Raw genomic sequence first — 20098 nt, forward strand, 5'->3', positions numbered from 1 at the left:
TAAGTGCCGCTTTTCAAAGCGCGCACATCCAGTGCTGCGAGGTACAGTCATGGAAGTTGCTTATCATACACATCCAGAGATGGCCAGAGGTATTATATGTGCAATATTCATACTATGGTTCGACGACTTTGCGATTGTGGCTCGATCAAGAATCGGTATGCGTGCTCCATGCTACTGTTGACATAAACATATTAGGCAGTTTTAGCACCGTCGTGTGGTAAACACGATAAGTGCAACCGTACGTCGAATGTCACTAGGCAAGCCTATACTCCATTTCATACCTCAGGTGCAACGCTGTGGAAGCTACGCATGAAGTCCGGTCACCAAAATTTATTACTGCGCGCGTTTCCGTCTATGCTTCGCAGCGTGCCAGCGGCGTTTGCTCGCGCGAGTATGCACGTGAAGCTGCCGCGACGGGCTGCAATTAAAAAATGCCGAAAAGAAAATTGATTTAAAAGAACGTGTTAGCAGCCGTATAAGTGCACGGATTGTTTCTATGGGTAAATTCTTTTTTTTTCATTCAGAACTGAGCTTATATATGGAAAATTTTCTCAAAAATCGGGTCATGAAACACCGAACTTTTTCGATGTGCGAACGCAGCCACTGCAAGAAGTATCTTAAGCCTCCACAGCGTTGCACCACCTGATGTATAAAACGGAGTATAGCAACGCTAGCAACAACGCGTTTACGCATTTGTCGTAAGGCTATCCGGCTATCGCGGAAATGGTCCGAGCACAGCACAATTCGTCGGCACGAACTTATCTCTCCTCACCGCACGGACCCACTGCGCTGCAAGCATCTTGTCCTCCGGGAACCTGTGAAACACCCCATCGTCTCGCCCGCCTGTGTTCGCGCAGCCGAATGCTGCACAGAACGAGGGCATGTTGGACGCCCTTGGCTGTAGGCACTCACGCAGCACAGAAGGAAAGAACAGTTTATGAAAATCGCAAAAAAAAAACGTGAGCGGTGGCGGCGGCAGATCTCTCGTAGCGTCGTTCAGTAAAGCGCAGGACGGAAAGAGGCATGCCAGCACATGCCAGCACGCCGGTCCGGCAGCTCGGTCCCCGCGAATGACGTCACTCTCGCCGGTTCTCTCATCTGGCAACCACCTCACCCGGCGCTCCGGGAAGCGATGGGGGCGTGTCGGCGTTGGTGATTTAGAAAGCGATTTCCGCCCCTTATATTAACAGAACGAAGAAAAAAATTTCGGAACCGTAAATTATTAGGTCTGTTCTTCCCAATCCCAGCAATTCATGGAAATTGAAAACCGTTTCAGCTTCCCTTTAAAGTAGGTGGTACCCGCTGGTTCCTTGTAGCTTGCTGATTCTGCCGGTGCAAAATGAAATGGGTTAGTGGCTTTTTCCGTCGAAATGAGTGCAAGACGCAGGAGCCCATGTGAGGCACGTCAGTTCTCCATGGCCTCTTAGCGGAGAATCATGTAGACGAGATAAAAACAAAACAAAAAACACGTAACTTTGGGCAACTCTTGTTCTACAGAAAATGGCCGGTATTCTACTAAACACGCCTTTTTTTCGGAGCCAGATTTGGAGCTTTTATGGCCCGTCACGCGACAGTGCTTTACCGCCGCCTCTCGCGTTACTCAATTTGTACGAGAGCGCGCTGGGAGACTTGGCTGGAGTTCCAAGTTACAAGGCTTGTTCGCTAACGTAGTTTAGAAGCGAACGTCACTCTAGTGTCTAGCGTCTAGTGTCTTCTTAGCAGCAATGTAAATGTTTATACCAACCTTGCGGTCTGAAAATCCCCTATAGTACATGAATCACGCTGCAAGGCAAAAACAGAAAAATAAATTGTTTCTATGACTCGTGCAGCAGCACCTAAACAACACGAAAATGTGATAATAACTCCTGGAGGCAAATATAATTCCACAAAACAAAATGTACGCAAGCGAAACTCGAATTTTAATGCTTTCGATGGTGAGGTAGTTAGATAAGAAGCATTCCTTGGCTTGGGAGAAAAGGAAAAAAAAATGTAAATATAGGTCAGCGAATAATAATAAGTGAATTATTAGATTATGTTATTAGACTATGTTAGATAGAATTATTAGACTATGTTAGATAGAAAGAGAAGCGAATATCACATGTGTTGGAATTACAGCTAAATCTTACATATATAATGACATACATGTCCTTGTAGTATAAAGTTCGTGCTGTGTTGTCGTAACGTTTAAACGAATATGGCAATTGTGGCAATATGCCACAGGATATTGCAACTGCCATATACAATTTCCCTCGTCTTCGGGTTGTCGATGAATTGTCCCAGACGGCGTGATCTGCTAGCGTCCTGCTTAGCGCACATCGTAGAACGACCGGCCCGGAAAGGCGTTGGTCCCGGATTCGATCCCCGGACCAGGACGAATCTTTCTTCAACTACGACACTTTCTTTCTGAGATACCAGTATCCGTTTCCTTTGCAGCTTCGGATGCTCGTCTGTTTGACCTCCCTGCCTTTCCTCTCTTTGCTTTCTCTCTCTCTCTCTCTCTCTGATGCTACAGTCGGATGTATAGACAATTTTCGCTTTCACACCAACCCCCCTCCCCCCTTTATCCAATGCGTAAGCGAGTGCAGTTCTTTATGACGCTAATGTTTAGGTCTCGTTATTTCCAAAACATCGAAATGAAAATTGTGTTTAAGAATTATCTGTGCTTCATGTTAAATGGACGCTAAAGCCAAATACTAAGCTGATGCAGACCGTTAAAATACCGTTCCAGCAAGATCGCAGCGCTTGTTTACTTAGGTTTGGAGAAAATTGCTTCTGCAGCGTCCGAATACCTTTATGGCAATTCAAATCTGCCGCGATCCAACCGGGGAGTCATGGCGTTGCATACGCCATCACCACCCTTTTCTGCTGTCGGTGAGTAAAACTGCGCCCGACAGATGGCGGTGCTATTTTTTGCGCAAAATGCATACTCGTGGCCATCGAAAAACCAAGCCAGGACAGAGCGGTGGATTCACCGCTCCACTTACTTTTGGTCAAGTGGCGTGGACTGTTCGGGCATCCCGCGACATCACATGGACATGGAACTCTCTGCTACTTGCAGTTTGTGCGAGTTTCGCGAGCCAGCAAAACCAGCGCAGCACTACGCGATAGCGAAACCACTGAGACGCGAAAGCGCGGGCGGCGCAGAGTCGAGCGAGAACGAAACCTTTCGACCGCCCACGTCGTTGTAAAGGGAGTTTTTTTCTTTTTCGTCTAAACATCAAACAGAATTGAAAAAGTAGCGTTTTTTTTTTTTCATTTTATAATTCAATATAGTGATGTTTTTACAACGAGTGGTTGAGAACTAGTGACATAATTTAAATGAGGAGTGCTTTCGTCATCGGACAAGTACTTGAATGTGCCCAGGGAGTATCTAATCGTGCCTTGCATTTACCTCAATTTCTCGATTACTAAGGCTGCGTTCGCGATAATATTGACTCTTTAGAGATTCTCGAGCACTGACACTTTAGGTTGACTTAATATTTGCCTTTAGCGTCTGTTTAGGCGAAGTTATCACGTTAATAATTTCGTGAAATAAAATGGCGGCTCTATTCCGAATGAACTTCATCCTGTGTTTCAAGAGAAACAATAAGAAGATGGGAGGGTAGGGAGGTTAAACAAAAAAAATCCGTTTCTCTATCTGATACAAAGGAATCAGAAAGAGGAAATAAGACAAAAAACTAGGTGATTCCTTGAACAAATATGCATTGTTAAGAATGGCCATACGGGGTGGCAACGTGCCAGCTTTCAGCCCGCTGCACGTGTTCCAAGCCCACCAGTCGGTGCGCCCTTCCGAGAGCTGCGAACGGCCGGCAGCCACGAGGCGCATGATCAACTCCGGAAATTGGTACTTGGCCGCACCACCCGGGACAAAGCAGTTCTACGAGGCCCTCTGACGTCGGCACTGAAAGCTGGGCAGTACCGAGAACTGCGGATGACCGGCAGCCACGTGGCGCGCGGTCAGCTCAGGCATGTGGCACTCCGCCGCGCCACACCAGACGGAGCAGTTCTACGAAGCCCTCGGTCGTCGACTCCGGAGCCTTTGTGTGTATGGTTTCGCACCTGTGTGTTTGCGTGTGTTTGGGCGATAAACGATAGTGCGGGGCGGCGACGAGTTTACAATGCTTGGACGAACCTTCCCGACCATTCCTGCTCCGACCCACCTCATCCTCCAAGCCAGCACACCTCACCCTCCATTCCTGCTCCGTCCTCGTCCGAACGATGACGTCGAACTATGACGTCAAGCGGAGAGCTTATAAGCAGCGTTTGCCGGCTGCTAGGGAGTGCTCGTGTCGTGATCGTTGTCGGGAGCTGAGTGCTCCTTGTCATACTAGAAATGTACTAGTGAGCTGTGTGCTCGTAAACTGTTTTCTGTATGTTAGTTTTGCGGGCTCCATATGGGAGTCGCGCTAGTCTGCCAATGTATTTTGCTTAAACTGTTAATATGTAAATAAATCCTGTTCACCGAGTTCCTGTCTACGACCTTCATCTCCTTCAAATGGTGGCAGCGGCGAGATAGTCCGACGACTCCTACATCTGGTCGACAGCGGTAGGACCGTCCGACGAATCTTATAGCATACAAGAAAAATGTGACGTAGTTCAACGAGACAATACAGGCCAATCAATCACAAAAAAATTAATAGCATCTTGTGCGGGGTCAGTGTTACGGTTCTTGCAAGCAAAAGCCAATCGTGTGAACGTGCTGAAGTAATTAGATCGCTTATTAAAAAAAAAAATACAGCAGAACTCATCTCATGGTGACTGTCGACGGTGAGGCTATTAGCATTGGAGCCCGTAGCGACACAGCGTATTTTTGAAGACGTGTTTATTTACCATGTGTAGTGGTAAGTCTGAGATTTTCCTTGCTTCGGTTATGTGCGACGTACTCCAATATCGTCCCACTATGCTATGACACTCGCTTGCCAATATTTCCCGCAAGCATGGCATCATGACGACGACTGTAGACGCCGACGCACCGACGACGACGGAACACCGAAGAAGTAATGACGCCGATTGAACTACAAAAGGCGGTATAACAAAGATATCATGACGACAGTAAGGTGTCGATTCTTGAGTGATGGCGATGGCGTGAGGACGATATGACAACGGATGCATAACAGCGACTGTCTCAAGACGGCGCAATGACGACGTTGGCATGACAATGGCGCAGTATACCCACGATTGAATGACGATTGAATGGCGTCGATGGATCGACGAAGGCGGTAGGACGATGACTGCCTGACGATAACGCGATGACGTCGCTGAAATGATGACGTGGTAAAACTACAGCGTGATGACGTCGGCAAGACGACAATCGTATGACGAGACTGCATGACGACGGTGACTAACAACGACGGCAAGACGAGAGCCGGATGTCGAAGTTAGAATGACGAAAGTGGAACGACGGCATCGCGATGATTGCATGACAACGGATGCATGACGATGGCTACATGACGACGACGCACTGAGGACGATGACATGACAGTGGTATGAGAACAATGAGATGGCGACGAGTGTACGACGGAAATGGCGCCACGACAGCTGTATCATGATGACTAAGCTGCAATGACGACGATACAACGACCACGATGCGTAGGCCCCCGGAACACAGCGAGCACCGCTTCTGTTCTCCTTCCTTCCTCGCGTTGCTTGTTCATGACACACACAGCAGTCCCATCGGATGAGAACAAGTGCGCTTACACACAATCACTATGACCACTGCAATTCATTACTTCTGAACTTCTGTGCGGCTCTCCACAGCGATAACAACTTATGGTCCGTTTATTTTTCAACTTTCTTTGCGATGTGAATGTCTTCTGCGCCCATCATGCTCTGTGGCTGCATTAGCATGCAGGAATCATTTTTGGCAGTCTCCAGTATTTGCTTGGCCGCTGAATTACATGCCAGTGCGGTCACTTCGAACAGGCAGCGCTGCATCGCCCAGTCGTTAATGCCGCACACGAGTCTGTCGCGAACCATGTTAGGTAAAAAGTTTCCGCACTCACCGTCTGAAAAAAAGCTTTTTCAAGGCAGCCACGTAGTCACTGGCGGCTTTTCTCACTTGGTGCGAGTAGCTGTTGAAGTTGTAGCGAGAGACGACCACTGGTGACTTGGGAACGAAGTGGCTGGACAGCACGCTGGAGATGTCGTCGATGGACACCTGGTCAGGTGTCTTGGGTGTCAGCAGGCTGTGATGGAGGGGGTAGGTGTTGACTCCGCAGCAGGGTAGAAAGATGGACCTTTCCCTAAGGAACGCTGTTGGTATTGAAGAAGAGCTTCACTTGCGTTAAATACTCAGTCCAAGCTGCTCCTTCGCCGTGAAACGGTTCCAACGCTCTGTATAGGTCGGCATAATAGCGCAAACGTTACTTATGCCGAATGTTTTGGCCTCGTCGCCAAAATCTGTTACGAGTCACCGTGAGATGTGCTCGAGGGAAACGCGCACTTACGTGCCTCTACGGGAAAGTCGGCAGGAGTCCGGAAATGAATAGACCGGACTCTTTGCGTTCACGTTTCAGACTGCTCGCTTCAAGTGGGGAGCGTTTATTGTTCGTATTTTCGTTCCCCTTCCCGGCATGACCCCCTGAACACAGCGAGCGCCGCTTCTGTTCCCCTTCCTCCCTCGCACTGCTTGTCCATGACGCACTCGGCAGTCATGGGATACGAACAGTTGCGCTCACAGGCACACCCAATCATTAGCACCATTGTAATACTGTACGTTCCTTCGGTGATTCTCGATCAGTTATGTGAGGCAGAGGCTCATTCGTTCAGACTGCAGAGGTTTGCCTCCTGGCACGCCTAAAATGATACTCCTAATCGATAATAAACGAAACGATCCGCCTTGGCAACACCACAGACACGGAGCATGACCCAACGCGTCAGAATGCACGACATGCAACGCTATAAGTAAAGTATTTCGTTGAGACCATTGCCTAGCACGACGGTTAAACGCGGCCTCGTAGCGCCAGTCACAAAGACGGCACCAGTCTGCGTCCCATATACGTCCGGTAGCACAGCATGAAATCGCACGCGCTTCAATGACGATCAACCAACAAGCCCACATCGTCACCCTGCATGGTTGCGCAAGCCGTGAGCACGTATCACTCGGTGAGGCACTCCGGCGTCAAGGTGTTCAACCATTTAGTGTCGAACAGGTGACGTTACCTGGACATGGAGAAGGGAAGTGGCACGGCTCTTAATTTATTAAGTGATGTAGACTTCGCTTTTGAGTGGCAGCGCTTCGACGGCTCTTTTTAGGACGTTATGCAGAGTGCGGGCGGGCCAACGCGGCATCGTGCATAGAATGGCTGACAAGCTGGCGGCTTGCGACCTGTTCTGCTCTGTGCGCTTGTCTTGTTTGCTGCGCTTTGAAATGCTGACGCATTGAACGGCGTTCCCTTATATATCAATTTTATTAAACAATCCTGCAAGGAGGCGCTCAGGCGGAACAATTGCCGGCAAGAGTTGCAAGGCCAAGGACGAGGGGCCAAATTCGCAAAGCTTTTCGTTCCTAAGACCTCTGTAAGCATTAGCGTCCGCCTTCGCTATTTGTATGTACAATCTCACAATATGCTGGTACTTGCTCTTACAAACAGCTTTAGCGTGTGAACGTTTTTCTGAATAGGGACCCATAGGCTTCATAGGTATTATGGACGCTGCCTATAGCCTACTTTATTCCGAGAACGACACGAGTGTGCAAGACTTTATGCGCTACTGAATTGTTGTTTCACGCAGTAATTCATCCGCTATTGAACTACACTCCTGTGATTTTGTCGTGCAAAGGTTTCACATCATCCTATATCCTTCAGACTCGAAAGCATGCTTCCTGTTGGACAAGATGAAGGTAGCGTCTCGAGCTACAATACAGGCTCACAGGTTGATTAAGATAACCGAGTGTAACTTACGACGCTCTGCAGGAATGCGCCTGTTTGTCCAGGGATGGCTGCCACTGAGCCCTGGTCACGCCGCCGAGGCAGCTTTAACGAATAAAATCGAAGGACAAGTGGGAAATTCACAAGTGTTCAACTCTTGCTTACTTATCAAACCTATAAGCTGAAGTGTGCTTTTGCTTTCCTTCTTTCGCAACCCTGCAATGCACAACGCACCATTTTTGCTGTTGGCAGTTTGATCCCCTGAAATTTTTATTTAGACCTTAGAAACAACTTCTAGTATATAGCAGCGTTTATGATACGTCGGAGCCAGTTTTCAATTGTGTATAGTTCAGGAAACCATTTACTAATTAAATAATTACTCGTGTAATTAAATTTTCACTCAAATAACATTGCTTTTTTTTTCTACAAATGTACTGACTATGGCCACAACTGAATGTGAACAAGTTATTCAAATTTTCGATCAGTGGAACTATGTTAGGCATTACGGGTTAACTGCAACATCTCAATCCACGGTGCCATCGTCCAATCGTTGATAAAGTGCCGATGTCACCACTGTCATACATTTCAATCGTCATGCCTTCTATTCTGAAGCACTCTAATGAAGTCGCAGTTTCGCGCGAAAAGCGAAGCATAGTTTGCGATAGCGAGTTATTGCACACCTATACGAAGTAAGGCTAGTAGTTTTATCGGCCGTGTAAGCTTTTAAGCATACACATACAAACTAAATTAACAAGGATGGTGTCACATGCGCTCAAGCAAACATGAATACACTTCACCCGCTGCGGTGGCCTAGCGGCTATGGTGTTGCACTGCTAAGTACGAGGTCGCGGGATCAAACCACGGCCGCGGCGGCCGCATTTCGATGGGGGCAAAATACAAAAACGCCTGTTTCCTGCGAATTGGGGCACGTTAGAGATGTGCTGGAGGTCAACATTAACCCGGAGTCCGCCACTATGGCGTGCCTCATAATCAAATCGTGGTTTTTTGGCACGTAAAACCTTAGAATTCATACAACACGTCTCACTCGATGACCGCGGAATCTGGCTGTCAAAACGCAGGAGTGAGGAAGCGTGGCAGCACTACCGAGCGAATTTACTTTCGCGCTGCCTTTCGCATCAACACGAACTAAGCAGCGAAAACCCAGCGCACGGCGGACTCCGTCCCCCTCGCACATGGCCTTCAATATACAGCCGCCCAGAATAAAGCCCCCTTTCTCCGTCTCTACCCTTCCCCCGGAGCCTTGCGCGCGACGGAAGACGGCGCGCTTCCTCACCGCTTTCCTCCCTTGCCTGCGCAAAGATCGAGCCGCGATCGCCGGCTCACCCTCTCACGCTTTCACTCGCACATTCAGCATACGGCGCGCTGCGACGATATTATGGCCCTTGGATTTTATAGAGAACCTCATGGCGACGCCGACGGCAGAAATGCGCCTGGAGTGTCCATTTATAATGATGGATAAACACCCGCAGCGCGCGCGGATAGCTTGATTTCCAGAATTGTTTTATTTGTAGTCATATTTATTAGAGTTCCACTGTTCAGAATAACATATCGCTTCTGAATTTTGTATTTCACAAAAATGTTGCGGGATGAATATAATTTGACCCTTGGATATTAAAGAAGTTATGATAGTGCCTGTTCAGTCAGTCAGTCAGTCAGTCAGTCAGTCAGTCAGTCAGTCAGTCAGTCAGTCAGTCAGTCAGTCAGTCAGTCAGTCAGTCAGTCAGTCACGAAATCAATAAATTAATCACTTTTATCTCCTTTCTGAGTAAAAGCAGGGCCAGGATAGTGAGCGAAAGAACAGTTTCATGGAAGTCCTGCATCTTTCTTCTTTTTTTTTTTTTTTTTTTTTACAACGAACAGCTTGCGCTTGCAAACGGGACACTGCCCGTATTCACAAAACGATTTCATGATAGAACTGTTTCTAAGAGCTGGTGTCACCCAGTTAGGATGTTGGTCATTTATTAGCAAAAGCTGCGAACCAGAGACACGAAGGTCTTAGGAAGGAAAACTTTTGTGAATTTGGCCCCAGAATTTTACCGGAATAAGAGCATGGTGGCTCAGCTCTACTTAAAGTAAATGATACGCATATCCAGCCAGTTAGAAAACTTGTCAATGTAAGTACATCAGAACACAGTTTGCCTATGGGACACGATGCATTTGTTGACGGATAAGGCATTGAAAAGATAATAAGCAGCAAATACAACAGCTTTAACGAATGAAGCTGTTGAAAAGCGTAACCTAAGGCTTCGCAGAATCTAGCTGGACAGAGCGATGAAAACTATGGGGCATGTGGCAGCAGCTTGATTTTGCGGGCATATCACGCCGCATACTTTTTCGCCAGGAAACGTAACATCACGCGATGGATATGAACATACGAACATAATGAAAAGCTATTTTTACTTCAACACCTTTCATTTACTTTCATTGGTTTGACGACGGTTATTCAGTTTAACGAGCTCTGTTTACGAGCACGAAGAGTAAACACTGTGTACCATTCCAAAGGCACAGCAACTGCTTTGTATGGTTTTCTATAGACCGTTTTTTCGTAGGCGCCGCCATATTGTGAACGCAGTGGCGCCGCCTATGAGCAGCGCCATACTGGCTTGGGTGAAAGCGGTCTTTTGCCTGGCAGGTATACGCTCGGCGGTAGGTTCTGGCGTTTGTTTTCGCGGTCGTGCGGTCTGTTTAGTATGACGTGCGTCTTCTACGTGGTAAACGGTTCTGTGAGGCGTGCTGGAGTGGTTTAAGGCGTCATGGCCGGAATTTCTGCTGGCGTTGAGGTGGACGGAACTCGCAGCGCGATGGGGGTGTGCTCGCATATTTGAGCCTACAATCAGCCTCGGAGATCAATTGTGTATTTCTAAATGTTCCAATCACTAATGTGACCTTATTGCAGTATTATCCTCTATTTCTAAGCTGCGGTTTAGGAGCCGTAAAACATACGCGACGATCGTAACAGCATGGGTACTGTTCTGCTACGATAGGAGCTGTGCTGTTTGACAAGCGTTCAAACTGTTCACTGCAGGTTACATTGCGTGACTACTTGGTTGGATGGATGAGGTTTCCACCCATTAATAAAATAGTTTTGGCTAGTAATAGCAGCATACCTTACAGTCTGAATTAAGCTTGTCCAGCAAAGCGACCGTTTACGAACTGCGCGAGCGTCCTAAGCAGTAGTAGGTGCTGGATTACAGATATCTTTGTTCTGTATAGCGCATGGTCCAAGCATACGGCATCAGTGGTTATATATTTACAAACGTTGTGCGGCGTTAGCCCGTTTTCTCTGGCTTTTTAGAGAAAGAGGATGATAACCGAATCTTTTTTTTTCGGTTGTGTTCGTTCAGTTCTCTACGACGCACTCACACGTATTACGGAAATTTTGCGCTCAAAAATAGCAATCGCATTCTTTTTATGCGAACCCTCTCATATATTATGGCTGTATACAGGCCAAAAAGGCAATGCCGAAGCACAGAGCTTATATGTGTGTCATGCTGGCTCAGCAACCGCAGTGGTCGCTGTGTTGAGCAGCGCCATGGCCCTCATGCAGCAAGGCTAGCGTAGACATATGGTAATTTCAAGCATACTAGACTTGAAATGCGTGAGAACGATGCCAGTGTATCAAAAATATTTGATAGCGCCTGCCGCTCAGATGTTTCGTGGTTGCCTTAGGTTGGCCGTGCACGAGCATGCGCTCTTATGTTTTATGTTTTACTGCCTACGCCAATCCATCAGACAGTGAGCTGATTTACCATTTAATGTTGGTAATACAGAGACGCCGGTTTTCTTTCTTGAATTAAAATCGATATAAGCAAAATAGTAAACAACACATACACGCACCGCGACTGATAATGCTCGTACACCGCGGCTGATTATGCGTGTCACATTTTTGCGTCCCCAAGAAATATTTCTGCCTACAGTAGTTACCAAAGCACCGAAAGGCTTCCCTGACGACCTTGTATCAACGAACATGGCGTAAATTTCACAAAGTAGGATCTAAAACATCTCGAAATCGTTCCGCAGCACGCGACAGCAATACTTTCAAGCAGCGCCGCGCCGGATCGCCCAAGCCAGAGAGGAGGAAAGGCTCTCCGCGTGCCCTTTCCTCCTCGCCCGATGAAACGGTCTATAGGGAAGCGCCATTGTAGCATGCCCGCGATTGCGATTGAATTGACAAACGCATAGGCGGCTAGCCACTGCAGCGACATCGATTTCTAGCTACGGTTACGTCCTCGCAGGCACTGGTTGCCGTCGACCCAGAAACCACGCATCTGTCCTGGCGCCGACAGGATGCACTGAACTTCCTCCGGCGTGCGCAGCACAGGGACGGTCACTTCGGCGGCCTTCTGGCCACCACCCAGGTGGCGCCACTGCTGGCCGGAAGGACGCTCGCCGACCTCGCCTCGCACGCCCGGCGCTTCTGTTCCCCGGCGGACAATGGCTCGGCATCGGCGCGTAAGAAACCAATACCGAAAAGGAAGCGGCAGAACCGCTCTTCACAGACGCTACTGACCACTGTGAAAGCGCGATCCGGTTTCAGCCGGTCAGGAGCCGCGTTCTAAACGTTATCTGAGTTTTATAGAGAAGCTATCAACTTGAAAGTTCCTGGGTAATTGTAATCCACTTCGAATACACCAAATAGGCTGGACAGTACCACAGGCAGTATTTCGTAGAAGTTCTTGTTTTCGCTTGTATTCCTTCCTTTTCATACATCCGGTTGGTTGGACGATCCTAACGAAATGGTGGCACCGGCAAAGAAAGACGAAAAGAGTAGATTCGGAAAATAAGCACTACGATATCTAGCCCCATTGCGAGATTTAGAGCGGGAGAAGAAAGCGGAGAGGAGGATGGAGTGAGGTGTCTTCAGCGCCCGCGTAGCCTGGGCCAGTATTGACAAAACAGTCCGTACCCAAGAGCATTTCAACTGCCGACAGCCAATCGAGATAGCGGTTATGATTAGTGAACGTGGCCGGGCAATGACAGGGATTTGGTAGCAACAAAAAAAACTGTAAATTGCTTTCTTTTTATGCGATTAGCATTCTTAGCCTAACTCAGCCTGTGCCGGGAGGATTTCAATCCACGTCCCACGGGTTCCTCAAGCACAGCAGCGCGATGCTCTAGCGCTATGCCACGAATACCCGAGAGCAGCAAGGGGCTAATTGTCAGTGTTAGCACACACACATCGGTGCAATGTTTAAGGAGCGGCAATCTGAGAATCTTAGATCTTACAGCGGATCTTACAACGCGAATGTTTTAACAGGGGCGGAACACTCCACAATTCACTTGCTATATTTTGCACAATAAAGTATTTCTCTCTCTTACTCGATGCGAAGTGGGCGTCCCCGAGTGGTCATGACCATGTGGCGAGAAAGTTGCGTTAGCGCAGGCGGCACAGTGCCGGTATAATCGTTACACAGAGACAACAGCGAATGTTTAGGTTGCGCGAAAACTCAAGTAGTATACTTAAAATGTTCATCGGCTGTTCACCGTTGTTATGACAATTGCTAGCTCTAAGCAAGTGGACAGATCACAACTATCCGTGAGCACGTTAATACAATAAGCCTTCATCATTTCCATTACTTTAGGGAAAAGAAAAATTTGGAGGACACTTAAGCTTCGCCTTTAAGAGTGGAACGTGATGGCATTCAGAGATCCCTGAATGCTTCTCACGCTTCCCGGCGACTGCAGCGTATGTATCCCTGATGTTTACCGGGAAAAGCTCGCGGCGAAGGCTATTCACGAAGACGGGCTTTCTGGTAGAAACGCGGCCTCTTGCTTGGGCCGCGATGCGACGGAGGTGAGCGTAATCTGGAAGCATTTCAAGGAAACGGGAGCGCCGCTCCGTAGCCTCCGAGATATTCACGCGCCGGCGAGCGCAAATGGCAGACGCCGTGGCTGATCTATGAATGGTAGAAACGCTGAAAGAAGGGTTTGTTTGAGTTTTCGCGTAAGAGAATTATGTTTTCTCGTACATTCAAATTACCATCCGACGCTATCATATCTGCAGTTTGTATGTAAGTCGTACTTTACGATCTTTCTACCTATTTTAGCTTGAGAAATTCAATTAGTTCAGTAACTTCATTGCGCCACATGGAGGGCTTGGGCATGGATGGATCGAAAATCTTTTTGTCGGCACGACGTCCGACGCTGGTCGCCGGACCCCGACGTCAGCACCGGATTTTCTGCTACACGGGACCCTTAACGCTGTCGCGTTAAACCTTGTAGAACGTCGTTCTGTAAACCTCTTGCTTGCATCGCGCACAGAAGCCTAGCCAGAGGCAACGTACGTGCCCGAACTGCACTGAACTGAAGCTGCATACTACAATATGGCAATGGTTTCTGGTGTTCACCAGTACCACCGTTACTGTGTCAACAATAAACGCGACTCACGCCTCACTGAGTGCGATAAAATGGGGCCTCTTTGCAGAGTATATCGCCTTGAGAAATGCCCTGGATGTTGTTTTCCACCAACGTTCGGCTGCAGCACCCATATCGAATAAGGCAGTCAGCTTTTTTCTTGAGATTTAGTGAAGGAGCTGTTGTGAATCTATCACAGCGGTGTTCAACGCGGAGGTACCTTTCTTTTGAGCTCCCGGAGTCGAATGAAATGCGATCATATCCGCAATAATGGACGCTAAGTATCTTGCAGGTCTTTCGTCGTTCGCCTGTACGAAATACTCTTGCCGTTAGCCCGTAGGTCGGTGCTTGAAGTACTCTTGAAGCACTCGCGCCGTTGGCCTGTACGTCAGCCAGACTGTCAATAGCTCGGCCTTTTCCAGGCACGCAGGCTAAAACATTTTTTAGCCTGCGTAATGTTCGCTGCAGGCAAATGTGCGGTGGGAATTCTCACTGCAGTAGCTGGAGCGTTGATATGCAGTCCGATAATATCACGACCCTGGCAAGATTTCTGTGTCCAGGAGAAATGCTCAATGTGGGTCTAGTATTGTAGCCATGACAGTTATTCACGCTTACCTCTCTTCCTTTCTTTTATTGTTTCTCTCTCTTTACTACTACTACTGTTCCAACTTCTGAGTGACGAGCACTGTCATCCGTGCCTCGCATAGTGTGTTTCACAGGCACTTGGGACACTTGAAACAGTCATGCGGAGCGGGTTTTTTTCCTAACCCGCTGAACCACCTTGACGATCTACATATGCAACTTCCGCCTTTTTTAAATCAGAGTACAGGTTAAAGAATGTGTCTAAGATTGTATAAACAGAAAGTGTGTGCAGTTATTCTCTGTTTTTATTAAGCTTTCTCGTAGCGAAAAATTCGAGATGATGTGCCTTGAAACTTTGATCGGGATACGCTCTCCCGTAAAAGTATAAAAGCCACGGTCCTCAACGCTGGAGTGTACCACTTTCATTACGTTGACTGTGTGCTCGCCGGCGCTGGAAGTGTCGTGAAGTTGGTCTCTAATAATGCTGCAAACAGAAACTGGCGGCGGTAGCCTCGCGTACATGCGATGGTACGCCACTGCGACTAGAACGGTGGTCTTTGCATTTGGGCCGTAAAAAAATTTAATTCTGGGAGTTTACGTGCGAGTACCATTATATGATAAGGAGGCACGCCGCAGTGGCGGGCTCCGGAATAATTTCGAACACCTGAGGCTCTTTAACGTGCATCCAGTGCACAAGAAAGGGGCGTTTTCGCATTTTGTCCCCATCGAAATGCGGCACCGGCGCCCGGAATCTGATCAGGTGCCTTGGATAGCAGCGCAACGCCAAAGCCACAACGCTCCTACGGCTCGTCATTTTGGTGATAGAGTGTACTCCGAGATATTAAAAAACATTCGGCTATAGTATCTGTTAAAGCGTTTCTTCTGAAATGCATGTGAGTTTGGAAAAACGGCAGTTAAATATGTCGTTTACCCATTTACATAATTAGAAAGCAATTACATGGATAGCTCTGATATCTCGCATAATACCAGCAAGCATAAGCAGCACAGATGTTCAATTAATGAACTTGATCACTTGAGCGTTCGCTCCATACCAGTGTCCTGTCATACATTCTAAAAAAAAGTTTACACCGGTGGAATTGTATTTTGTTCCCAAACAATAATCGTCATCTGTCTTGCCCGCATTTCCCTTCTTTAACACTTCGGGCCCGACACTTCCTAGTCACGAACGACTTGCGCGTTATCAGCTTGACACAGCCTTCTCGACAGGAAAGGAGCGAGCGCCGAGTTTTCAAGAGAGGAAACGCAAGCAAGGCAGATGAAGATTATTTTTGGGGACAATATAAGCCACAAAGGGTGTAAACATTTTTAGAGTGTATCAGACAGCTAGACAAGAAAAATACAAAAGTGAGCTCACGGCCATGATTCATATGCAGGCTCTACTACTGGTGGCACCAAATTGTAGATATCCGTAATGGGACCTCAGAAGCTGTAAAATTCTGCTGTCGAGTACAAAGTCGCCAGCGGGACTGCTGGTAGCGACGACCTCATTCCTACAGGGTCGAAATGAAAGGGAGTAAAGCGGCTGCGTACATGAAGTTCAGGGTCCTGTAGGTGTATAAAAAACTGTAAGTGACAAAATTAATTCGAAGGCCTTCATTTCAGCGTCTCCTTTAACCATTTGTAGCTTTCAGGCTTCAATACCAATACTAGTTTTGATCAATCATTCACCTTGCTTGAAACTCCATCGACGTGACAAGAGAATTAACCTTAGAACTCCGAAGTCGCTTTTCGAATAGACAACTCATGCTGGACATTAGGCGGTCGCTACCACTTTGTTTTCTTGTTGTACGCTAAATTTAGGTCAATGGGAAACTAGGCTACATTAGGGCCGGCTCGTACAAGGCAGACTTAAGATATTTAGGCTATTCCTTTCGCCATATGACACGCGCACGCACACTACAGACACGAAAATATGCTCCATATACGAGAATGCGGAAATGTAAACAAAACAAAAACTAAAGCTAACCGCTTTCCAGCCTGTTAGCAACTTGACCCCCTCTCACAGTCCAGTGCGACCCATTTCCAGGCCCATCTGAAACAACAGGCCAATATAGTTTGGCTCTGCCCGTATCGCGTAGAGCAGCGCCTGCCATGCATATGTTGAAGAAAATGCTCATGCGCTTCGAAGTTAGCTGCCAGGACCCACATCTGCTGAGACATCGAAAATAACCTATCCTTCTCGTATTCATCAGCTTGGTTTTATTGTTGCATTTCTGTGCCACCATTTTGAACACCGGATCCGCAGCCAGCTTGGGGCAGAGAAGACATTCGTCAAAATTTACGGTTGTTTGGCAGGGTGTAAACACTGGCCGCAACCGGCGGCATACAAAAAGTTCCATGATGAAAAACAAAAAACAAAAATAAAACTGAAAATCACCCTCGGAGGCTATGCAGCCAAGAGTAAGCAAAAAACAGGGGCCTTCCAGTTCTCCGGATTGTGAGTAGAATATACGGTTTTTCTTTTATCGCTTTAACTTGAGGAGTGGCTATTTTGAGACTGGCAACGTCGCTAGCCCCGAGCGCCGTTATGGGCAAGCTTTTACGGCTGCAAGACACCGAAGTCTCGGAGGCCATCGGACGTGGTCGCCGCCACCGCTCGAAGCTGTTTGGGATGCAGCGAGCGGTTTGGATCAACCCGCGTAGCTCAATGACGGTGGCACCTTCGAGAGGTCGCCTGCGAAAAGGTCGTTGCACGAGTGGCGAGGAGAGATTGGAGGACCTTCTTGAAAGGTCGGGATCGCTAAGATCCTATATAATGTAAACGACATCAAAATGCAGCGTTTCTTGTGCACTTTCTTTGCACGAAGTGAGAAATCCTGCTGCGCTCATGAATGACGCCTTTGTTCAAGGGAGTTGAAGCTTACAGACCCTAACAAAAAATTTCTGGTAGTCGCATCGCCCGACGCCGAGTCGAATGGTCCATTCGAAGCTAGAAAGGGGGTGGGAAATTGTGAGCAGGCAAACCGTTTCTACTCTAGTCTTGCGTTGTTCACGTTGAACTTTTGTCCTTCCGGATCAATCGAAGGAGCAGAACCGTCCTTGTGGGTGGGTGACCTGTGAAACCGCACATGTGTGCTAGCAATAAAAAGGGTGCCGATCTGCTCTGTAAAACACATTCACCGGACATCTTCAAGGGCTTTTTGATGCTAAGCACGCGTGTCTGCTACCTATTTACGACAATGTTCATTACTGCGAACGAGGAAACGGGCCTATCTTGTTCATTCGTTCATTCATTCGTTCGTCAGCCTTTTGTTCGCACGGCGCGTAAAAGAAAGAATTTAACCAAGCAGAGACTGAACCAGATGACGGTATAAGCGCACTGACGATGGTGGCGAGACAACGATGGTGATGCCCAGATGACACTTCGTTGACTAATAACTAAGGCAGCGATTCGGTAGTATTGACAGCTTGTCAGGGCCACGTAGGAGGAGCCTGAAAACGTATCAACGAGTAGAGAGCTCATAACTATGGTTCACAATCATTGAGTAAAGCAATAAAGGAGTCACTGAGCTCCGGGCATTTTTCTTTATGCTCCATTGTGCTTTTTTCTAATTAGCGCCAGCCACCTTTGTGAAACACCGCTTTACGTCTCGAGCATGTTGCGTCATTTCACATAGGCCGCCCCTATTTTAATATATTTGATTGTAAAGGCTGCGCTGATCTTTACAGGTGCCTGGCGATAACGTCGGATGTGGTCCGTAAATGATTGTTTGCTGGATAACCTTAACTCCTAACGACTGCAGTGCACCAACATGACCTGCCCCGCTTGCGATATATTTGGCACCTCACAATATTTTCCGTAGTGTCAAAGCGGGTGCCAGTGCTGGTGGATTACATGGTCTGACGACAATAAAAACTGTCGTCAGTAGGATATTCGGGGCCGTATTTTGTAAGAATTCTTTTCCTGCCATCCTTTCTTTATCTCGTTTTCTTTTTTTCTTCTTTTTACAGCGATAGCTGATATGGGCTCAGCCCCCTGATTATTTTGATGGCCACTGCTGTCAGTCGCTAAACATTTCTGGGGTCTTACGTGCCAAAACCGTTGGCCGGGGGGATAAGGGTGGAGGAGAGGGGTAAGGCCAGCGTGGTCCCACGTTGTTTTATGCCGGGTATCAGGGGTACACAGACATTTCGGGGAGATGGAGGGGGCACGTGCTCGGTGTCCAACTCCTCCTTCCCCCCCTTTTCTTTTTCCTACGCTCCGGACCAGTTCCAAATGTAGGTCCCAACTACAGTGCCACCCCAGCCTGCAGCCTGTTTAGCCCACCTTCCTTCGCCCTAGTAAAGTGACGAGAGAGGAAGCAGGCACGCGCTGGGATAAGAGTACGTGTGTCCGGCCAGAGGGAATTTCGGCGGTCGTAAAGACGGGTGAGGGGCTGAGGCTTTAGAGGTGTGGAGGGAGAACCTGGATCTAGGGGGTTGTGTGCGTGCTCGTCCGCAGCAATGTTGCTGCGCATAATGGCCTTGAACTGAATGTACGTTGACACAGATGGTCTTGCGATTACGTGCGTACATCACCTCGTAGACTTACATTGTGAAATTTCTTTAACTCTTAAGTGAACATTAGGCAATCTAGATTTTTTCCAACGTAATCCGGCGGAATTGCGGCCACGGCTTCGTTAGCGGGACACGGCTTTGGTGGGAACCAGAATTACAAGGGACAGAAAGAATGAAAAAAAAAGAACAATCATTAAAGACATGTAGCTTCGATTGCGTTTTCCTGGCAGTTGACCGAAGGCTTCACCTCCAAGAAAACACACCTAATGGAACTTTTAACATGCAAAAATTATTTCTCATTGACTGGCCTCCTTTGCTAATGATGTGTTCACCGTCGCAATTGGTTGACGATTCTTCTTACTACTATACCGTACACGAAATTTATAATGTATACAGTCACTGATACCGAAATGAAAGCCAAATCCTGGACGACGTAGTACCAGGGTCTTTCAATACTTTTCTTCTGGTCAGGAAACTTTTTCGAAAGAATTTTCGTATAGGGAGAGAAGGCGCCACGAGAGGCGCTGACGTAACTGGGCTGGATTTAGGCACCTCTGGCGTCCTTGAAGCCCTTAGGTTCAACGAGAGTAGGGGGAAAGTAAACATCTCCGCAGTAGATATTACTAAGAGGCGAGATTGGAATATTGGTGGAAGAAAAGTAGGGAGACGGCAATCAACGAAGGCGTGCAAAAACAAAATTCCCAATAGGGGTTCAGAAAGTTTGGTCATGGGAATTCTTCGTGGTGTTTTTTTCC

General features: G+C 47.7%; 1 protein-coding gene across 2 annotated transcripts in view; it reads left to right on the forward strand.

Annotated features, from left to right (window-relative positions):
• The window catches only part of LOC126548054 (uncharacterized protein CG3556), a 109902-nt gene that overhangs the window by 50766 nt on the left and 39038 nt on the right, over positions 1-20098 (forward strand). For both annotated transcript variants that reach the window (XM_050196134.3, XM_050196136.3), the window contains exon 5: positions 12125-12341. In XM_050196134.3, the coding sequence (XP_050052091.1) occupies positions 12125-12341 (217 nt within the window). The remainder of the gene's footprint in view (positions 1-12124; positions 12342-20098) is intronic.

The sequence above is a fragment of the Dermacentor andersoni genome, chromosome 1, assembly GCF_023375885.2.
Source record: "Dermacentor andersoni chromosome 1, qqDerAnde1_hic_scaffold, whole genome shotgun sequence".
NCBI lineage: Eukaryota > Metazoa > Arthropoda > Arachnida > Ixodida > Ixodidae > Dermacentor > Dermacentor andersoni.